Source organism: Macaca thibetana, chromosome 1 (genome assembly GCF_024542745.1).
Source record: "Macaca thibetana thibetana isolate TM-01 chromosome 1, ASM2454274v1, whole genome shotgun sequence".
Lineage (NCBI taxonomy): Eukaryota > Metazoa > Chordata > Mammalia > Primates > Cercopithecidae > Macaca > Macaca thibetana.
This window is the reverse complement of record NC_065578.1, coordinates 73,989,579-74,017,439: the sequence shown is the minus strand read 5'-3', so window position 1 is coordinate 74,017,439 and position 27,861 is coordinate 73,989,579. Positions and strand designations below refer to the sequence as shown.

Sequence of the window (27,861 nt, the reverse complement as noted above, 5' to 3'; positions counted from 1 at the left end):
TGGGGTTGGGGAGAGGCGCACAGCGTGGGCGGAGCCTGCAAAAGTTGGAGAACGTGTAGCAGACCTCATCCTGTGGAATCTGAAGAGGCCCACGCAGATTTTAATTCCCACTCTAGATTCTGGTAAGTGGTTTTAAAAACTCTCCTTAGTTGTTCAGACAGCGAATCTCCCCACTGCTCGTCCAAGTGCAACAGAGGTTGATTTTGGCTGCACTCCTTTCCTGCCCTCTGTCCTCTCAGAGAATTAGTGCGTAAAGACCTCCAGACCAAAGCCATTCCCCTCCAGGGGCTGCATGTTACCATCCATAAATCACGTAGGGAGTTTTGCGCTCTGGTCCTGCGTTTAGTGTCTGAGTTTAGGCTACCACACCATGAGGCGTTCGTTGGAACTACCCCTGCCCAGCCTCCGCCCCCCGCACTCCCCGACCCCCAGTCCCACGCTGCATCCCCCACGCCAGTCACCCGCTTGATTTTCCCTGCAGCCAGTGCCTGGGTTTGGGGATTCCTGCAGCAACGCGCAGCGGTCTGTCCGGGGCCCCTTCCCACAGCCTAGCTGTAGGGGATTTCTCCTAGGTAGGGCCCCTTCCCACAGCCCAGCTGTAGGGGATTTCTTCTCCTAAGTAGGGCGCCTTCCCACAGCCCAGCTGTAGGGGATTTGATTTCTTCTAGGTAGGACCCCTTCCCACAGCCTAGCTGTGGGAAATTTTTTTCTCCTTGATTCCCACAATTACAGGTTTCCCGGAGCTTGCCGCCTGGTCTTCCTTGAGCTTTGTCATCAGGATTGCAGTCTTACTTTGAGAGAAATGTATGTTTTTATTGACCCTGTGACGCCCCCCACTTAGAATAATCTTCAAAAGAAAATTACGAAACACCCTGTTAACACATCGTTGGATGTTCATACTGAGTTTCTAGAGGAGACTCAGTGACCAGGGAAGGTGTGTCAATGATTAAACCTAAAGGCTAAAGTTTGGAATGCTTGTCCCTAGCTAATGGAAATTGCTGTGTGAGTCCCACTGAAGCCACTGTGATTGCGTGTCTGGTTAGCGCAGCGAGTTCAGCAGCAAATCTCTCCGAGCTCTACTCCCCCAACATTAGGAAACAGACTGCCCCGTTCCATACCATCAGGGAACCTGGAGGAGTCCGGAATTATCTATTAAACTCCTCCCTTCTTCATACCCCGTCCTGTCACAAGTGAACAGAAGTGGCCTGATAAGATCACACAGCCAGGAAGAGACTTTCTCTGACCACTTGTAATTCTTGACTTTTTTACCTTCTGGATTAATAATAAACCATATGCTTACATGAGTCATTTTTTATTAGCAACAGAACATTTTGTAATGATTGATTTTTTTTCTAAGTTTTCAGTTTTTTAAATTCTTGCCAGAATTCTTATTTAATTTTACTTTTGCTCTTGTCTCATCATGTTCCTTTGTCCTGGCTTTGTGAATTGATCTGTTCTTCCTATGTTAAAATATAATCCTAATATTTTCCCAATTCCTTTAATTTTCATTTAAATCAAATGGATACAAGCATGGCCAGGAAAAAGATCACTGTTGGAGGAGGGATTTTAGATTTCCTATTTCCTAGATTTGTAAGGCATATTGGCAACCTTTCAGAGGTAAAATAAAACCAAAAATTAAACCAAGGGACTCCAATTTTTAAAAGTTTACATTTGATAAACAGGAAGGCCTGTTTGAAGTATAGTTCAATTAAAAACCACAAGCAATGGAAAGGTCTGTCCTGTCCACAAGGATCCGATGCTAGGGAGTAATTTTTTTTACACATTTTAAAAAATAGAATCATGTCCTTTGTATTTCTGCTGCATTCCCTGACTTAGTGGGTATTTGAGAAATTTCAAACTCTAAGCAGATGCCTTAGTCATAAAATATGTGATTCTCCCCGCAGGTTAGTTTGATTTCACATTTTCTAGCACAATCTTCCTCACTATCACTATTGTAAAGTTTCTTTTTCTTTCTTTCTTTCTTTCTTTTTTTTTTTTTTTGAGGCGGAGTCTTGCTCAGTCGCCCAGGCTGGAGTGCAGTGGCGCGATCTCGGCTCACTGCAAGCTCCGCCTCCCGGGTTCACGCCGTTGTCCTGCCTCAGCCTCCCAAGTAGCTGGGATTACCGGCCCCCGCCGCCTAGCCCGGCTAATTTTTTGCGTTTTTAGTAGAGACGGGGTTTCACTGTGTTAGCCAGGATGGTCTCGATCTCCTGACCTCGTGATCCGCCCGCCTCGGCCTCCCAAAGTGCTGGGATTACAGGCATGAGCCACCGCGCCCGGCTGTAAAGTTTATTTCTATGAAGTAAAGGGTCTTATATGCCAGCATCTCAAAGGGTGAGATGAAAAGGATTGTAAACTTAAAAAAAAAAAAAAATCAGCTAACACCATTTAATTATAGGACTTGGGTTCTAGCTTTGCTTCTGTGTGACCCTGGCCAAGTCTCTTAACGTCTTGTGATGTTTTCTCATCCATAAAATGGATGGCGATTTTATTTTTACTTCTGCATAAAATAATAGTTTAAATAACTTCTCTACTTGTTGTGAAAATAGTTATGTCAGTGAAAGTGAGAGACTTATGCTTTTTAGAAGAAATCCAGTATTACAGGAGTTTAAGTATTATCCTATTTGCTATCAGTATGCCACGTTATTTTATTATTTGTATAATCTCTTTTGACAGGCTTCATCATTATGAAGCATATAATGATCCCGTGGATAGGTGAGTTCAAAGGCAATGAGTGCAGGTTGGAGCCTGATCAATCAGAATGCTAAAGGCTCAGTGGGAAATAAGATCAGCTGAAGCAAAGTAGGAGATAGTGTGGTCAGGCCATGCCCCATCACTTTCAAGCCCACTAGTGTAATGTGGTAGTTTAGTACTGGGCAAAGCAGATGAGTCCTCTTTCTTTATTCCTTTCTCTCACTTAGCCAATGCCAAAATGTGTGTGTTTGGTGGGGGGGGGGGGGGGGGGGGGGGGGGGGCGGTGTGTGGGGGGGGGGAGATACAGCTCCTGTTTCAGAGTAATTTTACTTTTATTATTACAACAGTTTTTTTTTATGGTAATTGTGAGATGTGAGTGAAAGACATAGGTAGGAAGTAGGTAGATATGGAAAATGGAAAAAGAGCAAGCATCTCATAGGGTATGTGTGTAGGTGTGAGAGAGAGAGAGAGCACCCAGCTTACAGAAGCTAGGGGGAGGGTGGGGCATATTCTCCTTGCTCTTTGTGTTCTCTGAGTTTAACACACTGCTTCATGCACAGTTAAGGTTCAGAAAAATACACATTGGGTAACAACCAATGTTTGGTATTAATGTTTTGTTTAAGTCATCTTCACCGAATTCTTTGAGAATAAGAGCTTGTTTTGACAACCAGAGTCGTGTAAATATCATTATATTAAATTAAAGATAATTACAGAACTATAGAGTATATTTTTTTCATAACATTTTAGTGACTTCTGTAGTCTGCTTTTTTTTTTTTTTTTTTTTTTTTTGGGACTGGGTCTCAAACTGTCATCCAGGCTGGAATGGTGCAGTGCCACGATCACAGCTCACTGCTTCACTGCAGCCTTGACCTCCTGGGCTCAAGCGATCCTCCCAGCTCAGCCTCCTGAGTAGCTGGGACCACCCGTGCTTGTCACCACATCTAGCTAATTTTTTTTTTTTTTTTTTGTAGAGATGCCATTTTGCCATGTTGCCCAGGCTGGGCTGGGTCTCCTGGGCTCAGGCAATCCTTATGATTCAGAAACTGAAAAGAATAGAGGGGAAAACAATAATAATGTCTACTATATACAAGAGCATGTGTTTGCTAAGTTCTGTGCTTGGTGCTTGCCATGTCTCTAGCATATAACTCTGAGTGGGAGCCCAGATTTCAGATGAGGAAACAGCATCAAGAGGTTGACTGCCTTGCCCAAGGCCATGTGGCTGCTACATGATAGAGCTGGGACTCACACCTCGAGCTGCGTATTCCAAAACCTGCTCTTCCCATAACACCATGTTGAAAAAACAAAACAAAAACAACCTCTGTGTTCTTATATCCACCATCTCATCTGGGCAACCTGTTTCTTTTTTATTTTCTTGACACTTTCACTTTCTTGTCTAAAGAATTCTCAGCTAGAGTGAAGACCTGAATGGAAGTAGAGTGGTGAGATTGCTGAGTAGGAGTGGGCTGTTTTTCCCAGCCCTGCCCTCTGACAGATCATCTCCCTGTCAGACACTGCCAAGCTGTTTTAAAGTGCAATCTTTATGCCGTCTGCCTGCTTCTGCCTCTTTTTTCCCCCCGAGGACCACCCTTCAGGATATGTCATTGCTAAACAACCTTTGGAAATGTCACTTTCTCCTTTGTGCTAGACACTGTGTTAAATCATTTTAAGGGTTTTAAAGGGACACAAACTTTTGATTAATTATATCAGGAACTTTCCATCAATAACACTACCAAAATACTTCTGATTCCACCCCCTGCCCCAGCCACTGTATGTGGAAATGTGGAATGACATTTTATAGCCAGTATGGGCTCTGTTCTGAGTAGTCCTGTATGGAGTTCTGATACAGTAAAAGTCTGAAGTCTTTCGTATCAGGTCCTGGTTTCTGCAACTCTTCTTAATGTTTAAACTTCTTGTGGTTAAAGCAGATGTTTTAGGTGATGGCAGAATCTAACACTATTTGGTTGATTTCAAGAAATTATGATAACCCACAGATATAATTATGGGGATATAGTCAAAACCTTTCATTACATCTTTACAGGTACAGAAAATTTTCTAAGATTATATAATTTTCTGTACAAATGTTCTTTGTCTTTTTATAGGTTATTTGAACTCTGAGTTTCCATTTAATTTGATATTAACAGTGATATGACAGAAAGGTTAGCTGTGCCCTTGTAATTTATAAAAGATTGCATATGGTGCACTGTTTTTAGTGTTTGACGTTTTTCCCCTTTTGTTAAAATGAATGAACTACAGAAAGCCAAGTGTTTCGACATTGATAAATCTCAAAAACTTAATGCTGAAAGGAAAAAGCAAATTGTAGAATTCTTTTTCAAATCAGAATTTGCTTTTTCCTTTCAGCATTAAGTTTTTGAGATTTTTGTGTTCCCTAAACTGTATGAATTTTGAAAACATGCAAAACAATAACACATTGTTTAATATTACATACACATGTAGAAGTGATATTAAATGTTTGAGAATGATGAGTACTGAATTCATGGTTATAGTCACCTCTTGAAAGGTTGGGCCAGAAGCAGGTTTGGCTTCAATTATATCTATAATAGTTTAGGTTTTTTAAATGTTAAGATTTGTTAAAGCTGGGTAATATGGTTTGGCTGTGTCCCCACACAAATCTCATCTTCAACTGTAGCTCCCATAATTTCCACGTGTCATGGGAGGGACCTGGGGGAGGAATTCAATCATGGGGCAGGTCCTTTGCATGCTGTTCCCATGATAGTGACTACGTCTCATGAGATCTGATGGTTTTTTTTTTGTTTTTTGTATTTTTTTTTTTTTGACAGTCTTGCTGTGTTGCCGAGGCTGCAGTGTAGTGGCTGGAGTGTAGTGGCACGATCTCAGCTTACTGCAAGCTCCGCCTCCCAGGTTCATGCCATTCTCCTGCCTCAGTCTCCCAAGTAGCTGGGACTACAGGTGCCCACCACCACACCTGGCTAATTTTGTTTGTTTTGTATTTTTTAGTAGAGACAGGGTTTCACTGTGTTAGCCAGGATGATCTCGGAGATCTGATGATTTTATAAAGGGGAGTTCCTCTGCACATGCTGTCTTGTCTGCAGCCATGTAAGTTGTGCCTTTGCTTTTCCTTTGCCCTCTGCCATGATTTTGAGGTCTCCCCAGCCACGTGAAACTGCGAGTCCGTTAAACCTCTTTCCTTTGTAAATTGTACCCAGTCTCAGTTGTTTTTTCATAGCGGTATGAAAATGAACTAATAATAGTAAATAGGTACTATTAGAGTTCGGTACTGCTGTAAAGATACCTGAAAATGTGGAAGCGACTTTGGAACCGGGTAACAGGCAGAGGTTGAAACAGTTTGAAGGGCTCAAAAGACAGGAAGATGTGGGACAAAAGTTTGGAACTTCCTAGAGACTTGTTGAATGGCTTTGACCAAAATGCTGATAGTGATTTGGACAATAAAGTCCAGGCCAAGGTGGTCTTGGATGGAAATGAGGAACCTGTTGGTAACTGGAGCAAAGGTGACTTTTGTTGTGTTTTAGCAAAGAGACTGGTGGCATTTTGCACCTGTCCTAGACATCTGTGGAGCATTGAACCTGAAAGAGATGATTTAGGGTATCTGGCAGAAGAAATTTCTAAGCAGTAAAGCATTCAAGAGGTGACTTGCGCATTGTTAAAAGCATTCAGTTTTATGTATTCACAAAGATATGATTTGGAATTGGAACTTATGTTTAAAAGGAAAGCAGAGCATAAAATTTCAGAAAATTTGCAGCCTGAAGATGCAATAGAAAAAAATCCATTTTCTGAGGGAAATTCAAGCCAGCTGCAGAAACTTGCCTAAGTAAGGAGGAGCCAAATGTTAATCATTAAGATAATGGAATGGGGAAAATGTCTCCAGGGCATGTCAGAGACCTTTGCAGCAGTCTCTCTCATCACAGGCCCAGATGCCTAGGAGTTAAAAAATGGTTTCTTGGACTGGGCCCAGGGCGCCCATGCTGTGTGCAGCCTAGGGACCTGGTGCCCTGCATCCCAGCCATGGCCTAAAGGTGCCAACATACAGATCAGGCCATTGCTTCAGAGGTGCAAGCCCGAGGCCTCTCAGGCGTTCATGTGGTGTTGGGCCTACCAGTGCACAGAATTCAAGAATTGAAGTTTGGGAAGTTCCACCTAGATTTCAGAGGTATGGAAATTCTTGAATGTCCAGCCAGAGGTATGCTGTAGGGATGGAGCCCTCATGGAGAACCTCTGCTAGGGCAGTGTGGAAGGGAAATGTGAACCGGGAGCCCCCACACAGTGTCCCTTCTGGGGCACCACCTAGTGGAGCTGTGAGAAGAGGGCCACTGTCCTCCATACCCCGGAATGGTAGATCCACTGATAGCTCACACTGTATGCCTGGAAAGGCTGCAGACACTCGATGCCAGCCCATGAAAGCAGCCAGCAGGGAGGCTTTATCCTGCAAAGCCACAGGGGCAGAGCTGACCAAGACCATGGGAACCCACCTCTTTTTTCAGAGTGATCTGGATGTGAGATGTGGAGTCAAAAGAGTTCATTTTGGAGCTTTAAGATTTGACTGCCCTTTTGGATTTCAGACTTGCATGGGACCTGTAGCCCCTTTCTTTTGGCCAATTTCTCCCATTTGGAACAGCTGTATTTACCCATTTCCTGTACCCCCATTGTATCTAGGAAGTAACTAACTTGCTTTTGATTTTACAGGCTGATAGGCAGAAGGAACTTGCCTTGTCTCTGATGAGACTTTGGACTGTGAACTTTTGAGTTTATGCTGAAATTAGTTAAGATTTTGGGAGACTATTGGGAAGGCAGGACGTGGTGGGAGGTAATTGAGTCACGGGGAAGGGAGTTCCCTTGCTGTTCTAGTGATAGTGAATAAGTCTCACTAGATCTGATGGTTTTATAAAAGAGAATTCCCCTGCACAAGCTCTCTTGTCTGCCACCGTGTAAGACATGCCATTGCTTCCCCTTTGCCTTCCACCATGATTGTGACACCTCCCTAGCCATGTGGAACTGTGAGTCCATTAAACCTGTTTCCTTTATAAATTATCTAGTCACCAGTATTTCTTCATAGCAGTATGGAAATGAACCAATACACTGGCTGTCACGTAAATGTTTGAAATGTTTCATAATTTAACAAAAGGAGGGCGGTTTACCTAATGTTAATAAAACTAAACTCATAAAATTTCTAAAATCGCAACCCAAGCAAGAAAACCTAAATATAGTATCATGCTATGTCTATCCAGATGTTTTTGTTTGCATATTTGATTCCTTTGTTGAAGGCACTGAATCCCTACAGTAAGTATCATGAAGTATTTTGCTTTGTAGCTGAGGGATTTGTAAGATGAAAGGTCCTTAAACATGAAATGAGATCAGTGGTAAGCTCATGATTTAAATTGTTATTTGAAAAAATTGTTTGATCTGCTCCCTCCAGGGGGGAAAAAACATGATGATATCTTAGATACAACGTGACAATACATTAATTTTTTTCTTTCTTTGTATCTAGATCACCATGGCGACCAGACAGAAGTTGATGAGAGCTGTTAGAGTTTTTGAATTTGGTGGACCAGAAGTCCTGAAATTGCAGTCAGATATTGCAGTACCAATTCCAAAAGACCATCAGGTAGAAATAAAATTACTTTATTGAGGCCATAATTATACTGAGTGTGAGTCTCTTGCAAATAGTGTTCAAAAGAAGCAGAGTCACAATTATTTTTAAAGACATTGAATTAGGATGCAATTTACACTACATATACATATGGACATTGATAAAGTTAACATAAACCTGATAATTAGTGAAGTAGATATATGAAAAAGAATAACCTTTGGTTATAAGAAAATTTTTGATGTAGGGACTGATCTATGTAGTGCAATAATTGGATTTTTCTGAATGGACACATAAGGAGTTTTGAATAAGTTATTCTATTACAAACATTCATGATTTTTATTTTTTGCATGCTGGGAAAACAATTTTCTTTTGCATTCATGCTTTTTCATGTGTGATTCATGAGAATTTAAGTGTATAGTTTAATCACCTCCAATGACTTTAATAATATACTTTTGATTTTAAATTATGTATTTTTATTACTGCACCCTCCATGCCTCCCAAGTCTAATTTTCTTAGCAAGCCTATGAGAGTTTTTGCAGTTTGGCTGTAACCTATCTTTACAAATTTTTTTCTCATCACTCCCTCTCCATATAGAGATATAGTGCTGTAACAACATGAGATTTTGTCCAGTTTCCTTAAGACTCCCTTTCATTCCTCTGTCTTTGCACATGCTATTTTTTTTTTTACCCAAACTATCCTTTTTCTCTCATTCCTAATTTCTACTTATATTTTAAACCGTAACTCAAATACCACTTCCTTTATAAAGCCTTCCCTTACTTTTATAGCAGAGGTAATCATTCTGTGTTAATTAAGGTAAAATTAGCTCCTACAATTGCTGTAACCTAAAAATTACAATGGTCCAGCCAGGGATAATTATTTCTTATACACTAAATTTAAAAGTTCTCAAATGTGGGTGGGTAGCTGTTCTCCAACAGTGACTTAGGGACTCAGCTTCTTCTTTCATGTGGCTCTGCCACCTAACCCCTGTCTTCTCGGGTCTCCATAGAAGAGGAAAAGCACAGTGTGGCTTGGCTAGGAAGTTTTAATCGGTCAGGCCTGCAAGTGTCTGCTGTCACTTTTGCTAACATTCCATTGGCTAGAACTCAGTCACTTGGCTAATCATAACCATGAGGGAGGTGAAGAAGCACCACTCTTTCTGTGTACCCAGGAAAAGGAAAAAATGGGTTTGACGAACATGCAGAGGTCTCTACCACATATCCCCTTAAATATTTCTTTCACTATTTTCCCCAAAATGTTTTTAATACAGTACATAGCCATTCTGTCATACTTATTTATGTTAGCTTGTAAAACTGGAATGTGAGGTTGTTGAAGGCAAGCACTTACTTGTTTTGCTTTTTTCTCCCATTTTGATAGCTCCCATAATCAGCACAGTCCTAGCATAAAGTTAAATGAATGCCTATATTCTTTCTGTGAACTAAAATACATTGTCATTGCAGGTTCTAATCAAGGTCCATGCATGTGGTGTCAACCCTGTGGAGACATACATTCGCTCTGGTACTTATAGTAAAAAACCACTCTTACCCTATACTCCTGGCTCAGATGTGGCTGGGGTGATAGAAGCTGTTGGAGATAATGCATCTGCTTTCAAGGTATTGCATTTTTAATTATTTCTATTTGGCTTAATTTATTTCCTTAAAATATTTGAACATAGCTTTCAACTGCATCTTATTTAAGGCTTTAAAAGGCCCTGTTACACAATTTCTGCCACTTGGGGGACTCCTCTAGTCAAAAAAGAAATTAGATTTTATCCAGAGGCCTTATTTGTTTACTACATTGTTGTGAATAGGTGCTGGATGATTTCTGTATCTTCATGTCCCCACAGAATGAACTGTGATTTTTTTGATTTAATAGAAATATGTAAGGAAAGAAAGCACACAAGGAAGTTAGACTATTTCCCAACTCTTGATGATACACAAGCTAAAATAATTTTTAATACCTTTTATAAATTTTGCTTCATAAGATAAGGTTAATTCTTTTGAAAAATAAGTAAAACATGAAAAAATGCAAGGTCACTATACAATTTTGGAGCTCTGACTCAGTCACTGAAAATGTTATGATCAGGAGATATATATATGTGTGTGTGTGTGTGTGTATATATATATATATGCCAAAAGGCATATTCATAGTAGACTCATGTCCTATCATCTTTCTTCATAATTCCTTGACCTACTCAACTTTGGCAGCACCTTACCAAAATTAGGTTGAGACAGAGAAGATTACTGTTCCCCTGTACAGGAAGACTCGCAAATTCATACAACCTTCCACTCCTCAGCCTGTGGCAACCTGGTTTCTGCCCCCATCACTCCACTGAAAGGACTCTTGCTAATGTCACTAATGGCCTCTGTTTTGCTGGAGTTAATGGGCCCTTTTATGTCATTATCTTTCTTGACTTCTCTGTGACATTTGACACTCTCAGCCACTTAACTTTTTCTTTAAAAAACTTTTTCTGCAGCTTCTGTGACATCATTTTCTTCTGTTCTCCTCTCCCCTTCCTTTCTGGGCCTCTGTTTTCCGGCCTCTCTTTTTCTCTGGATATTCCTCAAATCTTGGTGTTGCCTAGGGCTCTCAGTCTCTATTTAGACCTCTGCTTTCTGTATTCTTTACCTTTTTCGCAATCTCATACACTCTCTTTGTTGCCGTTATCACATGTTACATCTTTAGCATAGAATTTTCTGCTGAACTCTGGATCTGTGCTATCCAAAACGGTAGCCACTAGCCACATGTGGCAATTTAAAATTCAACTTAAAATCATATTGAAAATTCAGTTCCTGAGTCACTCTAGCAACATTTCAAATGCTTAATAGCCTTCTGTGTCCAGTGGCTGCCCTGCTGGACAGTACAGATGTGAACATTTCCATCACTGCAGAGAGTTCTGTTGGAGACACTGGACTCACATGGTCAACCTCCAGAAATCTCGTACAAAACGTGTCTAAAACTAGCTTATCTTTTCTCACTGCAGATAGTGCCTCTCGTGTGTGACTGTCCTGGTGACTTCTGGGATTTGAGGATTACTCCTCGCTTTCCCTTACTAGAACTGTTTTCTCTCTCCTTTCCATTTCCACTGCCAGTAGTTTAGTTCAGGCTATCTTACCTACTTAACTACACCCCTGACCTGGATTTCTATAATGGCTACATAACTTTCTCTTTTCCCTGGAATTCGTCCTTAATCTAGAATGAATCATTTTATAAAATTTAATTATGATTGTTATACACCTCTGTTTTTATTCTTGCATCCATGTCTTGTAGACTTCAGGAAGACTCTTAAAATTCCTTATTGTTATGAAATAAGACTGTTTCATGCTCTCTCCCATCTATTTTTCCAGTCTTACCTCCCACTCCTCTTCACAGTGTAGTTTATTCTTCAGTAATGAACTGTTTGTCCTTCCCTGCACATCCCATGCTCTCTCATCTCTGTGTTTTTGTTCATATTGGTTCTTCTAATGGACAAAATTTAATTGAAACTTAAAAACATGGATTCAAAGGATTTTACACTTTAGCTTCAGTTTCTTTTCATTTTATCTCCTGAAACGGTTACATACCACACGTTAGTCTGCTTACTCATTGGTAATAAATGCTGCTAATTTCTTGGCATTTATTCCTGTCCCTATCATTTTGCCAACTTTGTTTCCTTCACCCGTAATGACTCTTCCCCATTCTAGTTTTCAAAATCTTGTCCTGTTCTTCAAGATTTACCTCAATTATTAGCTTCTCAATGAAGCTATTCCTAATTTCCTCTACTTAGAAGTAATTTCTTTCTTTTTCTTTTACCTATCCTCAGTGGCTAATCATGTTTGCCTTGCTTTTTATAATTATTTCTATCCTTTGCTTTTCTCTCCCCCTAGAGTCTAGGATGCTTGACATTAGGGACAGTGGTATTGATGTCCCTCACATAACTTGAAATAATGCTTTCTATATAGTATATTCGCAGTAAATGTTTGAATTATATTGAAATCAATTCAACATGTTTTTTAGCTGTAAAAACAGGATTAATCTTCATCATATTTGACATTTCTAGGCAACCATATTAAGTGGTGGTACTTGTCCTTGATTCTTGGATGGCTTTTGAATCTTTTTTGTCTTTATCCTATCAGATAGCATTTCTACATTTTCAGATTTCTGTTAAAGTATACTGAGCAATCATTGCCTTAATAATTTGCCTCTTCTAAGGAATATTTACTTTTTTTTAAGAAGGAGGAGTTAAGGCAGGTGGTTATAGTGGGCAGTCCAATTTTCCCTAACGTGCGAATTACATACTGGACCAATAATGCCTGGCTGGGGCATTACTTCCCCCTGAGTCCTGCATCTGCTTTTTAATAGTGAGGTCCAACAGACATTTGTTGAGACTTTACTGTGTTTCTGGTGCCGTGTCAAGAAGAAGGCTGTCCTGGGTCATCATGCTGTCAGGGTCCTAGTATGGTTTTCTGCCTTTGGGTGTTTGCATGAGACATAGTGGCAATGCAGGGGTGAGGAAACTCATGGATGGGATTTAGAGGAGGTGTTTGGTGTGTGGAAGAAACTTCAGATTTTATTTGTTTCTTCTCCCTAGCATTTTGGGCAAAAATAACAGTTTATGTTGACTGCTATTTGCTAGCTGCTTGATCTGAGGAAATTATTGAACTTCTTTGTTCCTCAATTTCCTCATCTGTGTAGTGGGGAATGCTCTAAAATAAGAGAGAATAAACATGCCCACCTCACTGGCCATTGTGAAGATGAAATTAGATAACACTCCAGAGACACTTAATGCAGTGCCTGACATAGCAAGCTCTTCATGGACTGAGCCATCAGCATCATCATGATGCCATTCAAGGAAGTTTATCCTTCCTTATGTTTTTTTCTGTTTTCCTTAGATTTTCTTCCCATCGGTTCCCATTATTAAATATTTTTAAATGTTCAGTATTTTAAAATGATTTATGGCTGGGCACGATAGCTCACACCTGTAATCCCAGCACTTTGGGAGGCCAAGGTGGGCAGATCACGAGGTCAGGAGTTCAAGACCAGCCTGACCAAGATGGTGAAACCCCGTCTCTACTAAAAATACAAAAATTAGCTGGGCGTGGTGGTGCGTGCCTGTAATCCCAGCTACTTGGGAGGCTGAGGCAGGAGAATTGCTTGACCCTGCGAGGCAAAGGTTGTGATGAGCTGAGGTCATGCCATTGTACTCCAGCCTGGGTGACAGAGCAAGACTCCAACTCAACAAAACAAAAATTATTTATATGAGACCCTAGATATAGAGAACAATAGATAAGTACTCACTTATTTCTTATTATAAAGGATTATACCTATTTTGATGTAATATTTTTAGAATATAAATGCATGTATTCATTTGTCTCTTCCCCTAGAAAGGTGACAGAGTTTTCACTAGCAGCACGATCTCTGGAGGCTATGCAGAGTACGCTCTTGCAGCAGACCACACTGTTTACAAACTACCTGAAAAACTGGACTTTAAACAAGGAGCTGCCATCGGTATCCCATATTTTACTGCCTGCCGAGCTCTGATCCACAGGTAATAACACACTTTGTCAATTTTATGGCCAATGCCAAATGAGGGCAGTGTTAACTGCCTCCCTTCTAGTTGTCTGTCCATCCATCTGTTCATTATTTTTGGTTACCATTTACTTACCATTAAACATTTATATAATGGAAACTGTGAATTTGGGAAATTGTACTAATCATTGGGGATACAAAAAAGAGCGAACGCTGTGTTCAAGATGCTCATAGTCTAGTAAGGGAAATGACATTAGAATGATCATATTTATATATAATGTGGAAAGTACAGTGGTAGAAATGTACATAGAGATATATAGGCTCAGAAGGCATGTGCCTATGGTGATGAGGTAGGGCTTCCTGGCAAGGTGTAAGACTTATTATTTTCACGGTGGCTAACGCCTGTAATCCCAGAACTTTGGGAGGCTGAGACGAGCGGATCACCAGGTCAGGAGATCAAGACCATCTTGGCTAACATGATGAAACCCCATCTCTACTAAAAATACAAAAAATTAGCCGGGCGTGGTGGCAGGTGCCTGTAGTCCCAGGTACTCAGGAGGCTGAGGCAGGAGAATGGCGTGAACCCAGGAGGCGGAGCTTGCAGTGAGCTGGGATCGCTTCACTGCATGCCAGCCTGGACGACAGAGCGAGACTCCGTCTCAAAAAAAAAAGAAAAAAAAGACTCATTATTTTAACTTACTGTTTTAAAGCCATGGTTCAAGAATCTTGTTATCCATTAGAATCATCCAGGCAGCAATTTAATAGTACACTATAGGGCCCTACCCCAGACCCTCTGGTCAGTTTCCATAGCTGGTGCCTGAGAATCTATATTTTAATCCCATCTACTAAGTATTTGAAAAGCATCAGAGGGAATTCACCTGAGGAAAGGTAACTAGAAGGAGAGAGGACATTCTAGACATTGGGGATAGTATGGGGAAAAACAGTGTGGTGTGTGGGAACAGCTATAGCAACTTGATTTTGCTAGAGAGGAAATTTCAAGAGAAAGAGTAGTGAAGAATAAAGTTGGAACAGAGTAATCTTTCAATAAATGTTAGCTGTCATCAAATAGATAGAATTCAGATTGTAAAAGACAGATTATAGAGCTCATCTATTGCACTGTAAAGGACTGGAAGTAATGAAATGCTTTATTCAGGAGACTACCATTGTGATATTTGTGTTTGATTGAGATCACTTATCTGCTGTGTGTAGGATGAATTTGAGGATAGGAATGGAGAGAGAGATAGGAGTATCTTATAGGAGTCTCCACTAGACAAAATCCTTATGGGTCAGAGCAAGGGTTCTGGTAGAAGAAGTAAGGAGAGAGGAAAGAATAACTATTTAGTGGGGGTAAAATCAGGGGTATTTGGTGATTATTTGCAGGTAGAGAATGAGGAAGAGCTTAAGAGTAGTCTAGCTTTCTAGCTTGGTTCATGTTTAACTGTGACAAAGAAAAGAAGGAGAAAGTTTCAAAGGGAAGCTGTATTCAGTTTTGGATTTGAAATTATGAGAGACACATCCTAATGGAGAGGTTCAGTAGCCTATTGGATAAAAAAGTCAGAAGCTTGAAGACTGGAGATAAAAATTTGGGGATAGCAGCATGTAGGTAAGAATTGACAAGATGAAAAGTGATTGAAATCCCTCAGGGAGTGAGAACAGTGGAGTGAGAATAAAACCCTCGTGAACATCACCATTTAAGAATGTAGTCAGAGAAAAAGGATAGACTCGTAAGAGACTGAAAGGATTCCATGGCCGGCAGAATCTAGAGGTCATGGTATCCCTTAAGCATCCAGTGAATGCATGGGCTTTGAAGACAGAAAGGCCTGGGTTAATGTCTTCACATAGTGCTAGTTGTATGACCTTGGTTAAGTTACTTAAACATCTCAGGTGCAGTTTACTGGTTTGAGAAACATAGATAATAACAGCACCTACCTGCTAGGGTGTGGTAAGAATTATTTGGAGGTAATGTGTATAAAGTTCTTAGTACAGGGCTCACACAGGGTAAGTTCACAATCACTGCTGGCAGCTTTAGGAGTGGCAATTGATAGTGCTACTAAGGAGGGAGGCCAGCTGTCAAATGCAACACAGAGGTCTGTTCAGAAGCAAATAACAGTTGGGCCCAGCAATTAAGAGGTCATTGGTGACATTAGTCAGTTCCTTTTCAATAGAATGGTGGGAAGAGCTTGATTGAGTGGATTGAGGAAGGAAGAGGAAATCAATTCCTTGAGTGACGACTATTCTTTTAAAAATCGGGGAGACAAGGAAGAGAGAATAGAAGGTTACCTGAGGAGAGTATGTGGGAAAAAGGGATTTTTTTTTTTTAAGGATAGGCAAGACTTGAACATATTTACAGATCGAACAAAATCTGCATAACGTAAGATGGAAAGGACTTAGGACATAGGTAGAGAGACTGGCTTCCAGTATGGAAAGGACAGCTTATCCGTAAAACCTAGAGGGGTAAAGATGATATAATTATGGGAAATATTTATGGGTAGGGAGGTGGAGTGTTGAAGGTACTTGTATGTCATTGCCTCACTTTTCACAATGAAGTAGGAGGCAAAAAGTGATATTTTAACAGTCAGAGCTGAAGTGGCACCAAAATGCATGGTCATGTGATTTTTTTTTTTTTTTCTATAATACTTAGTCATATGGATAAAGTATCAAGGAAGCTAGATTTGAACATTAATCCAGGGCTGGAATATTGGTGGCAAAATAGAATGGTGCAAAGGAAATGAGAGCACAGGGGACTGCGGGGAGAGGAGGTTGGGCAATCTACTATGGAATCCAGGCTGAGGAGGGATGGAAGGAAGGCCAGGAGCAGCAAGCGGACAGAAATGGAGCTGTTGAGAGTCAGTAATCTCTGCATAGTTGAAGAAAGATTTTGAGAGAATATGGGTTTTCAGAATTAGGATAGATTAGTGTCATAATCCTGGTTATTGGCATCTGGTACTTCTCAGGGGGAATGATTGCTGATAGTTATAGCCCTGGGAGACAGTGGCTATAAGTGGAGGAAAATTCAGGAACTGTGGTGCTTGATTTTCTGGGGAATGCTGAATCTCCTTGATTGGAGCTGGATTTGGGGTGGAAGAGAAAGGCTATGTGCCAGGTCTTAGTCTTCAGTGACTAGAAGATGGTAGGGAACAGCAGCGTGGAAGGCCAGGCTGAGTGCTGTGAGCGCCAGGGAAGATGACTGTATTAGTCAGGGTCCTCCAGAGAAGCAAATAACAGGATGTGTGTCTCTTTGTCTGCCTGTCTATCAGTCAGTCATCTATCTATTTGATCTATCTAACCTATCATTTATCTCTGTATAAATTCCTTAAGAGTCAGTCACTGTGTACACACACAGACACACACACACACATGTGCGCACGCACACAGATTGATTCATTTTAAAGAGTTGGCCCATGAAATTGTGGAGGACTGGTGAGTCTAAAATCTGTTGCAGTGGGCCAGCAGGCTGGAGACACAAGGAAGAGGTGCAGTTTAAATCCCTAGAAAGTTTGCTGGCTGAATTTACTCTTGCTCATCAGAGGTCAGTCTCTGAGAACAAAAGCCTTCAGCTGATAGGATGAGGCCCACCCACATTCTAGAGTGTCGTCTGCTTTACTCAAAATCCAGCTATTTCAGTGTTAATCTCATTTTAAAAAACAAAACAAAGCAAAACAAAAAAAAACACTGTTACAGAAACATCCAGAGTAATGTTGGAACAAATATCGGGTTCCTTGGCCCAGTCAAGTTGACACATAAAATTAACTGTCACAGCGACTCTGCACAAGGATTCAGGAAAGGATTTGCCTGCTTTTTCTCCCCTCACCCCAGGCCTAGAGATTTTTATGAGAATGTGTCTTTAGTGTTTGAGGGACATCTTACAAGAATTTTTGAAAAATTTCGTTGGAAGTATTTCATATCCCATAGTTTAACACTAGTGATCCTATCCCCTTATGTTTATGTTTTACTTTAACATATTGTCCTCAGTCTCTTTAGCTCCAAGCAAGAGTGTGGGAGAAAGCTTCTCTTATTGCTCATTGTTGCCATTTCTCAGTTGTTGGTGCACAGCTGGGAGCAGGACTCTGGTTACTGTGTTCTCTTTCCCAGATGGAGCATAATGTTCCATAATGTCTCTACAGTGTGGCCACCCCACATTGTTCAAGGAAGTAAGAGATCCTTCCTAAGAGTCAGATCTGGATCCCACAGCATCTGCTGGCTTGTGACATTGGCACTGTCCATCTGGAATAGTGAGGCATCCCCTCATGCCTTGCTGCATGTCCCTTCTTTTCAGTATATACTAGAAAAGTAGTCATGTGAACCAGAAGTAAAAAGAAAATGCCATTTCACCAGAGAATCTGGACATTTTAGGGGATGACATGGGAATCTTTGTGATAGGATTTATTGCATTTCCTACTCTCTGACCTTTGCTGACTCAGCTTTGCTCTCTGAAGTGAGAGTACAAGGCTGGTGCAACCTGATGTTCGGAGACATGAAGAAGAAAAAAATACTTTCTTTCCTCGGGCAAAAAAAATAGCTACTATGTTTACTTGGACATTACTCTAGACCACAGAATAAAGACTGAGCTATAATAAACCTGCTTTGAGGCCCTTTCTGTGGGGATATATGGGAATGAGAGATTCCAGATCCTCCAGGCTCAGCAGTTTCACTTCATGACCTACAAGGACTGTAGCTACTCAGAAGTAGCGCCGCATAGTGATCCCAGTGTCCAGTAGCATAGTGCCTGGAACATAAAAGACTCCCAGTAAATACTTGTTAAAGGAATAAATGAATTGAAGGCTTTGTTTATTCTGTGAAGCTTAGGGAATATTTGGGGCTGTATATCAGGTTGCATTTGCTCTTTGTGTTAGTGTTAGCCAGACTAAGGGTAGAAATTCCTTATGATGATGAAAACACCTAAGATTAATTAGCTTCAAAATATAAGATGATGTAACTTATACTTTCTTTTGCAGTGCCCGTGTGAAAGCTGGAGAAAGTGTTCTGGTTCATGGGGCGAGTGGAGGAGTAAGTATTTTTTTAGTATATTTTGAAACAAGCTTGAGTTTATTTCATTATAGTTCCTTTGGTCATTTTTAAAAGTCAGATTTATAAATATAGTCAAAGATGCTTTTTTTTTTTATGTAGTAAAACTTTTTTGATTTTGGTCTTCTGAAGGTGATATTTAGTCATTAGTTTAGCATTTCTTGGTTAACAAACCCAACAGAGCACCCCTTCAAAAATATGTTAGATTTCCCACCTATAGTGGGTGTGGACTAAGATAAACTGGCCTTGTTTTTGCCTTCAAGTAGCATATAAAAATATTTATTTAGAATTTTAAACAGTTCTTTAAGGTCGATATTAATTCCATATTCCCTTAGATAAGGAAACTAAGGCTCATTAAAGCTTACCTATGTTGCCCCAGACAGCACGGTAAAGCTACACTGTGAATTCTTAGTCCTCTCTATCTCCCTTCCGCTGCTTGCCTGCTGTGCTTTGACGACATTCATGGAGTGCAGTATACAGGCCTGTCCTTAACACCACAACCCATGGCTGAAAATGCTAATGTGGGGGAATGGGGGAGGAGGACTCTCAACTTAAAATAAGCCCTTCAGTGAAATCATCCAACACACGGCTGTGAGAAACCTCTTCAAGAAACTAGCTGCCAATCTGTCTCTCAGGAGCTTAGAGTGAAAAGTTAGACCTCTCCAGTTAGAATTTAACAAGAAATCCACATGAACTCTATCAATGGATGCTTTGGAAATTTTGGAGATAAGATTTTGCATTTTAAAAATAAAAGGCCTGGGACTAGATACTTACTTTGAGGAAGCTGTTAACCCTTACAGAGCACTGTGTATTCTGGAGAGTGGATTGAAAGAAGTAACATATTAAATGGCTCGTTGTCCCCTGAATAATGATTGGTATCTTGAAAATGTGAATTTACCTTTAAAAGTAAAAGAACAGGTAGTTTCAGTCCTTTTTGTCTCTGTTTCTTAGGTAGATGAATCACGAGGTTTCACACCTAGCTTCCTACACTTCCAATAGATCAATTCTAAAGGATTTCACAGATCAGACAATTTATTAAAAAACACCAGGATTGTCTTTATGGAGCTTGAGAAAATATGACAGATACACCTTGTCCAAAACTCCTATTGTTTAACTTCACTGAAGAGGCTATTTTTGGGTTAAATTAAATTTAACCCTAAATAACGAAAGGATCTGTCAAACACATAAATTTATTTAAATTACCCTGGCTTTCAGAGAGCTAACATCGGGCTTTGTGCAGAAGGGAAAGATTTCAGTAGAAAGGGGAGAGAAGAGTTTAAAGAAAATCTCTTTATATTCCCTTTACTCTCTTGTAAAAAGCCCAGTTGCTTCACCATGATTTTTTTTTTTTTTTTTTTTTTAAGGTAAAATCCGCACTGTTCTCTGAGCTGGCTGAGTTTGTTAAATCCTCGGCTGGCAGGGATAGGCTAGTGACCTGGTGTGTGAAGCGCTTCTGATCCTCCCTGTCCTATCAGAGGGAAACAGTACTGGGTTTTGCCTTGCTTCTGTTTGTACTTTCTGTCCTCATTTAATTCAAATTCCTTGGGGATTATGTTGTGTGTTTAAAATGGTGTGGAATTTATGAACACAGCTATTATCCAGATATGTTGGTGAGGAGTGCCCTATTTTAGTGTTAGCAAAATAAGTAGAAGAAAAATAGTTGACACATAATGGTGCATAATCTGTTGAAGGAGTATTGCTGGTATAATTGTTGACAAGAATAGAATAAACAGTGCCTTTTTAAAAGAGCTATTGAGTACCCTTTTAAAGCAGTTAGAACATCAGGAGATGTAGTTACATTAGCTTTTTAAAGTATGGTTTTATTAGAGGTCTTCTATTTAAATTTGAAAATTAAAGTAGAAAATCAGTTGGGCCCACCCCATAGTGGATTGCGTTTTATCTAATTGGATGTTTCTCTCCTCCGTCAGACAGTGAGTTCTATGTATTTGTTTGTTTCAGTTAAGCAAATTCCTGCCATAACCTGGCTGAGTCCAGCCTCGTTATTCCCCTGTGCCATATAATCTTTAAGGTCCATTTCAGGCCTGGAAATCTGTTACAACTTTAATCTGTTTCTATCATTAGTTTTCATCTTAATTCTTTTCTTGCCCAACCCGGTCCTCCCTATAAATGACTGATTATGAGTAGCGGGTGATTTTGCATCATTTCTCCTTCCGCTCTGGGACATTTGGCAATGTCTGAAGACATATTTGGTTGTCACAACTTGGGGAAGGGTTTCTGGCATCTAGGGGGTAGATACTCTTCAATACATGGGATAGTCTCCCACAGCAAATAATTATCTGGCCCAAAATGTCAATAGTGCTAAGTTTGGGAAACTCTGTTCTAAATGTATGTGACACTTATTTGTATAATCATTTGTCATCTAATCAGACATATTTCCTAGTATTGTTATTTAAATAATTGCTCTTTTGTCTGTCTTCTTAAACTACTTTGATTTCTCTTTTGTGCTAAGCTAAGCACATTGATCTGGTATTCTAGTGATTTCTTACAATCCCAGCACTTTGGGAGGCTGGGATTTTGCCAGGTTGCCCAGGCTGGTCTCGAATTCCTGACCCCAGATGATCCACCCACCTCAGCCTCCCAAAGTGCTGGGATTACAGGCATGAGCCACCATGTTCCACTTAATCCTTTGGCTTTAAATACCGTCTGTAAGATAATGAATCTTTAATATATATCTCCAACTGAACTCTTTTGAGTCCATACTCATATTCACATGATTGCTGAACATCTTCGCCTTTAAGTAGAGGAGCACTGTACAGCTCAACATGTTCCAAGTGGTTCTTTTATTTTTATTTTTTAGAGACAGAGTCTTGTTCCATTGCCCAGGCTGCAGTACAGTGCAGTGCAGGATCACTGCAACCTCAAACTCCTCAAAGTCCTGGGCCCAAGTAGTCCTCCCACCTCAGCCTCCCACATAGCTGGGATTACAGGCATGCACCACTACACTTGGCAAAGTGAAATCTGGAGATTTTCACAAACTTAGTGCTCTCCAGTCTCCTTCTCAGTTACTCTACCCAGTTAATCTGGCCAAAGACATAGGAGACATCCTGTATTTTTCTCTTTTCCTCTGTGAGGAAGTCGCATTAGCTTACTTCTAAACTATATCTGAATTTGTTTATTTTTTCCAGTGCCACCACCTTTGTTCAAGCCCGCTTCATCTCTTATCTAGACTGCTCTAACAGCTACAAACGGATCTTCCTCCTCCCATTTTCCTCGCCGCCTTCGTTGTGCCTCACATATAATTGGAGCAACCTTTTTAAAGCCTGAGTCAACCAGATCATTTCCTGGCTTAAGCTCTCCAGTGGTTCTGCATAGTTTTTAATATACTCAGAAGCCTCTACCTTCACCCCTCAGATCCTATGTGACTCGGCATTTCTGGCCTCATCTTCGACCCTTTCGCACATGCCCCTCCCTGAACCACACTGCCCCTCTTTCTGTTCTTTGATCCCAACTGCATTCCCACCTCCCCAGGTTACCCGTGGCCATTCACTCTGCCCACGGCATCCTCCACATGGCCGATCGGATGTTCTTGTGGCTTGTTCCTCACTTTTTTCAGGTCTCGTTTTTTCAGTGACCCTTCTTGATGACCTAAATAGCCCCTATTCCTATCTCTCTAACCCAACAGCCAGTCTTATTTTTTCTTAGCGCTTTTATTTCCTGAATTTATTTTATTCATTCAATTTGTTCATATGACGATTATCTTCCTCCACCCTTAGAATGTAAATTTCTTTCTTACCTTAAGTACCATGTCTAGCACATCGTAAACACTCTATAAACATTCACCAAATGGATGAATTAGTTAATTTGCCCGTATACCTGTCTCTTCTCCTTAAATGTTAGAAGCCTTACATTTGTTATTTAGAATTTCGTATGCACAAAGAAGTCAGAGAGCATGTTCTGATCCTCTTTAAACCCTGCAAACATATTGATGCAGTGGTTAAAAACTCAAGTTCTGCAGTCAGACTGGTCTAGCTCTTCCTGTTTCCATCTCTGCATGTGACTTGGCCAAATTACTTATAATTTGAAGCTTTAACTTTCTTATCTGTAAAATAGGGACAATAATAGTATCTACTTTATAGGGTCATTGTGAGAATAAAATAAAGCAATATGTAGAAATTATTTAGTATGGGTCCTGGAATATTTTAAATGCTCAGTTAAAGTTAGCTGTTTTTCTTATTTCTTCATTTACACTCTTAAGTTCCTTAAAGTTAGGGTGGGTCCCATAGGAATCTTAAGTTCCTTGTATGTATTTAAGTGTTTGCAGGAATGCAGAGAATATGTAACTCTTGGGTTGTATTTGTTTTTCAGGTTGGATTAGCAGCATGCCAGATTGCTAGAGCTTATGGCTTAAAGGTTTTGGGCACTGCTGGTACTGAGGAAGGACAAAAGATTGTTTTGCAAAATGGAGCCCATGAAGTGTTCAATCACAGAGAAGTGAATTATATTGATAAAATTAAGGTAAAATTTTCCACCATTTTACAAATGTCAAACTTTGTTCCTTGGAGACTTACGTGGTTTTTTAATACGTTTTTAACCAACTACTCCTTTAAAGCTGTTTGCTTCCGTTTTTCAGTGCCTGGATGAATTTTTATGCGTGTTTTAAAACTTTATTTAAAAAACAGAGATGTCTAAGTTTTAAACCTTCACTATCATTTTTATATTGTTTATGTGTATTAAGTAGAATATAGCTTCTCTAGAATCTTATAGCTATAAAAATTGATTTTTTTAATGCAAATAACTTTTTAAGTACAGCTGCAGCTTTGTATTTGCAGCTGTGAGGTATTCTTAATATAATTTCAACTGATGTGAATTCTCCATGGAAGGTGAGATATCCATAGATTACAAACCGGATCTGTGTGGCCCAGGGAATGAAGTTCATTTGTTAGCTGGATGTTTTGGAGGAATAATCACTACTGCATCCAAAATGGTGAGGTGGCATTTAGTTAGTTGCTGCATTTAACAGAATTCAAGCAGATTCAGAAGTTCTTCACTTGTACTATAGTAGCAGTTTGCTAAACACTTATTGCTTTGCTAATCCTCAACCACTTCCTCATGTTAGGGAGATTAGAATTTCCCAAATATTGAGTACTGTGTAAACTAGATCATTACAAATGAAGGAAAAAATAGGAGTGAGAATTTATTACCTTTTTGGCAATCATCTTACCAAAAAGCCCAGCAAAAGCACTCCTTTGTTATACGTCTGGGAAACCTAAGATCTAGCACTCACTGCTGATACCATTATCCAAGAATATTCACAAAGATGAAAAATGGCCTGTTATTTTAAGAGTATGGTTTTTGGTTAGCAATAATCTAATTTTAAGATCATGAGGTCTTGGGAGCTTCAACTGACTCCTTCTGCTTAAGTCTCTCCCATTCTCAAAAACATTCTCTTAACCTTTATCTCATCCCCCTCTCTCACCTCCTCTTTCCCACAAAACTTCTTGAAAAAGTAGTATTTATTGGTTTTACTTCCTTACCGTCCATCACTTCTCACTGCAGTTTTGCTTATAGCCCAAGTATTTATACTGCTTCTCAGAAGTCACTGAGAAGCTCCTAATTAACAGTCTGCTGGTCTTCTTTCAGTCCTCATCTTGTTTGATTTTTCAGGAGCATATGACCCTGACCACATTTCTTTGAAACTGGTTCTCTTCTTACTTTCCTGACTTTTCACTTTCAGTCTCCCCCTCTTCATGTTATTTAATATTCATATTCCTTAAGTTGTTTTTGCTTGGTCTCACATCTTCCCTGGTGCTAGACTCTCATCCTGATCAGTCTCATATACTCTTGTGGCTCCCTTAATACCCATATGCTGTTGATTTCCAAAACTGTCTTTGGCGTGAGTTGACTTCCTTCATGCCATCAACCCTCTAGACATTGCTACTCATCTGGTCCCCCAAGAGAGAAACCTTCATTTTATTTGTTTTTCCTGTCTTTTAATTATCATTTTCCCTCCCACCCAGCAAGTTGGTTACCTCATTTTATCAGTTTCTTCTCTGACATGCCTTTCAAATGTATTTCCTTATCTCTATTCCACTCACCACCATAACTTAGTTTAGGCCTCAGTTTCTCCAGCCTTGACTGTTATTCATAACTGAACTAATAAAAAAACTACAGAAACAACTAAAATGGAAGCTTTATGAGGACAGCAGTTTTGTCTCTCTGTTCCCTACTGTACTTGCACGTGCAATAATAAACACCTGTAGAAAACAACAACAACAAAAACACAATCCAAATCCTTTAACATGGCATTCACTGTATTTTCGCTATCTGTCCCAACTTACAGTCTCCTCTCTCCTACCTCTTCCTCTTCCTGCCACTCCCCCTTACCTGATTATGTACTTCAGCTCCGCTTGTATTTCAGTCCTGTGGTCTCAGTCCCCTCCATCTTGGCTTTTCTGTTTCTTTGGTCCAGACTGACTCAGCCTCAGATCTAACTTCCCCTTACTCATCTTCCTTTCTTTTGGCTTAGGAAACTCCTATTCATCCCTCAGGGCCAAGTTCATCATCTCTGTGGAACTTTCTCTGACCGTGGCAGGCAATCAAACCTTAACCTTTTTTCTCTGTATTGTATGATTTATTTCTGCTAATGTGTTACTTAGCCCATTGCATTACAGCTATGACTGTAGTATTTCCTGTCTTTCTCACTAGTTTTGTTTTGAGCTCCCTTTGTTTGTCTTTGCATTCCTAGTACCTAGTGTAATCCCTGGCACAAGGATTCATTTGTGTGTGTGTGTTAATATAAAATGAATATAATGTAGATGTGTGTAGCTTTTTCTAAGAGCCAGCATCCATCATCCAAGAGCCCAAAAGAGTTAGTGCGTTAAACAGATTATAAACCATTTAGAACAAAACCAGATGCACTAAAACAACAAAAATCATGGAAAACGAAACAGCTAATGATATTTTCTTTTGCTTTTTGTTTATTAATAAAAATGGGAGCCCCCTGGGGCTTTGGGACTTTTGATTTGTTGTTTCTTTATGAAATTTTATTTTAAAGATAGAAAATTTTCAGCTAAGGAAAAGTATTTTATACTCAAGTTGAGTCTAGCACCTGAACATTCCAGGCAAATTTTATATCATTACAGCAATGTATTTAGTACAAATCGTTAGCATTTTAGATGTTCTGGCTGGTACCTTGGAATTACATCATAATTATATAATTAGATTATTTAAAATTTTGCATTACTAGTTTCAAAGATGTAGCATTTATATATCATTTGAAACATATTTTTATAATATCTTGTATAGATAGTAGCTATTTTACAGTTTTTCACTTGCTATCTTACTCTACATTTCTCTTTTATTATATAGAAATATGTTGGTGAGAAAGGAATTGATGTAATTATTGAAATGTTAGCTAATGTAAATCTTAGTAAAGACTTGAGTCTTCTGTCACATGGAGGACGAGTGATAGTAAGTATTCCTTTTCTTTTTTTTTTTTTTTTTTACCATTTTAATGTTTTACCACAATTTAACACTATTTTGCAGTAATCTTTAACTGTAGACTTGCCGTTTTTCATATTAGGTTGTTGGCAACAGAGGTACTATTGAAATAAACCCACGGGACACCATGGCAAAGGAGTCGAGTATAATTGGAGTTACTTTCTTTTCCTCAACCAAGGTAGGAAAAGAAGTACTTCTGATTTTGATAACTTAAACATTGGTACAGTTTGCCTATTCAGGCAAACAGAAAGTTTGAGTAGATGTTAAACTTAGTTATATGACTAGAGGGAGTTGGTAAGGATTAGTCACCAGAAGGACAGCTAGGGTAACAATATAATTTATATCCAAGTAAGCATACCTTTTGAGATAGAAATGTGATACTAGTAATTATTTCAGGACAATAGGTATTTTGTACACTAACACTGTCTCGGGCAGATAGGATTTATGGTTATCATGTAGAGAACTACTTTTTCTATTGTTATGGACAAGTTGACAAAAGTCACACATTTGTAAGAGGCTATGGAATAACACTTAGATTCTGAAGTTTTTTTAATGCTTCTGAAAATTAAATCATGGTTCACTACAAAAAGAAATTTATTTTTCCTTTTTCTTAGGAGGAATTTCAGCAATATGCAGCAGCCCTTCAAGCTGGAATGGAAATTGGCTGGTTGAAACCTGTAATAGGTTCTCAATATCCATTGGAGAAGGTGGCCGAGGCTCATAAAGATATCATTCATGGCAGTGGGGCTACTGGAAAAATGATTCTTCTCTTATGATGAATTCTTTCATGAATTTCCTGTGTAATCAGAGGTACTGTCTTTCCCCCAGTTGTACTTACCCTATCTTTTCTTTAATTAATATTCGATTGCATGAGTTTCTTACGTGAAAAAATAAGATTTTTCTTTAAAGAACAGAGGCAGAAGAGTAAAATTCATTGTATTGCTAGCAATATTTTTTTTATGCCATCTGTCTCAAATCAAGGAGTCATCATAGTAGGAAATAGCATGTTAGTCATCGTTTGGCATGAGGGTGCATTCCAGTAATTCTTAATTGATACTTGATTAATTCCATACCTTTGATTAAAACATGCTAGTTCAAAATAAGACTGCTCAGTTTCCAATGGTTTTCAAGCCTGCTTACCTTTGTAAAGGTTCTCTAGTCTCTGATTAGCCATGGCTGTATTGGACTTTGAACATTTTCTGGACTCAAAACCTCTACTCTAAACTAACCTCATTTGGATGTGTAAGTCTTTTGTAAAGGCAAAAATAAATAATGTCCAGGATAATTTATTAGTTTTCTCAGTATTTTCCCAAATATTAGAATATTTACTTCATTATTGGTTGGCTGCCAATGACCCCATATGTTCTGTGAGAATACGAGCTTTATCTTTGATATACTGCATAGTCTCCAAATAGGTAATACTTCTCAATTGATTAGATTTTCAGAGTAAATTTAGAGTTATCTGTTTGTCTGGTGAGGGTCATATATTTTGTTGAAATAATTAAGCTCACAAATTTGATAAACGAAGAATTGTCTTCATTTGTCTCAATAATGTGTAATAAAATCTATAGAAAATCAAAACCTGCTTTTCC

The 27,861-nt window shown here is 39.4% G+C and overlaps 1 protein-coding gene across 3 annotated transcripts; it reads left to right on the top strand.

The window, feature by feature from the left end:
• The first annotated feature begins 1 nt into the window (after position 1).
• CRYZ (crystallin zeta) lies at positions 2 to 27,845 on the top strand. Of its 3 annotated transcripts, none has more exons than XM_050767738.1 (10): positions 38 to 122; positions 733 to 804; positions 8,177 to 8,293; positions 9,736 to 9,888; positions 13,639 to 13,802; positions 18,739 to 18,790; positions 23,135 to 23,284; positions 26,138 to 26,239; positions 26,352 to 26,447; positions 26,884 to 27,845. In XM_050767738.1, exons 3-10 carry the CDS (start codon positions 8,183 to 8,185, stop codon positions 27,043 to 27,045), a joined length of 990 nt encoding a protein of 329 aa, XP_050623695.1. In that variant the 5' UTR covers positions 38 to 122; positions 733 to 804; positions 8,177 to 8,182; the 3' UTR covers positions 27,046 to 27,845. The 3 variants fall into 3 exon arrangements, with proteins under 3 accessions (XP_050623546.1, XP_050623695.1, XP_050623597.1); XM_050767640.1 differs by lacking the exon at positions 733 to 804 and adding an exon at positions 5,671 to 5,769 and having other exon boundaries at positions 44 to 122; XM_050767589.1 differs by lacking the exon at positions 733 to 804 and having other exon boundaries at positions 2 to 122.
• The last annotated feature ends 16 nt before the right edge of the window (positions 27,846 to 27,861 follow it).

What these genes read in the sequence shown, in the direction of transcription:
- CRYZ (XM_050767589.1), top strand. Translation starts at nt 8,183, where the DNA reads ATGGCGACCAGACAGAAGTTGATGAGAGCTGTTAGAGTTTTTGAATTT. An exon ending in CAATTCCAAAAGACCATCAG is followed by an intron (nt 8,294 to 9,735) that starts GTAGAAATAAAA and finishes TTGTCATTGCAG; the next exon opens with GTTCTAATCAAGGTCCATGC. An exon ending in ATTATATTGATAAAATTAAG is followed by an intron (nt 23,285 to 26,137) that starts GTAAAATTTTCC and finishes TTTATTATATAG; the next exon opens with AAATATGTTGGTGAGAAAGG.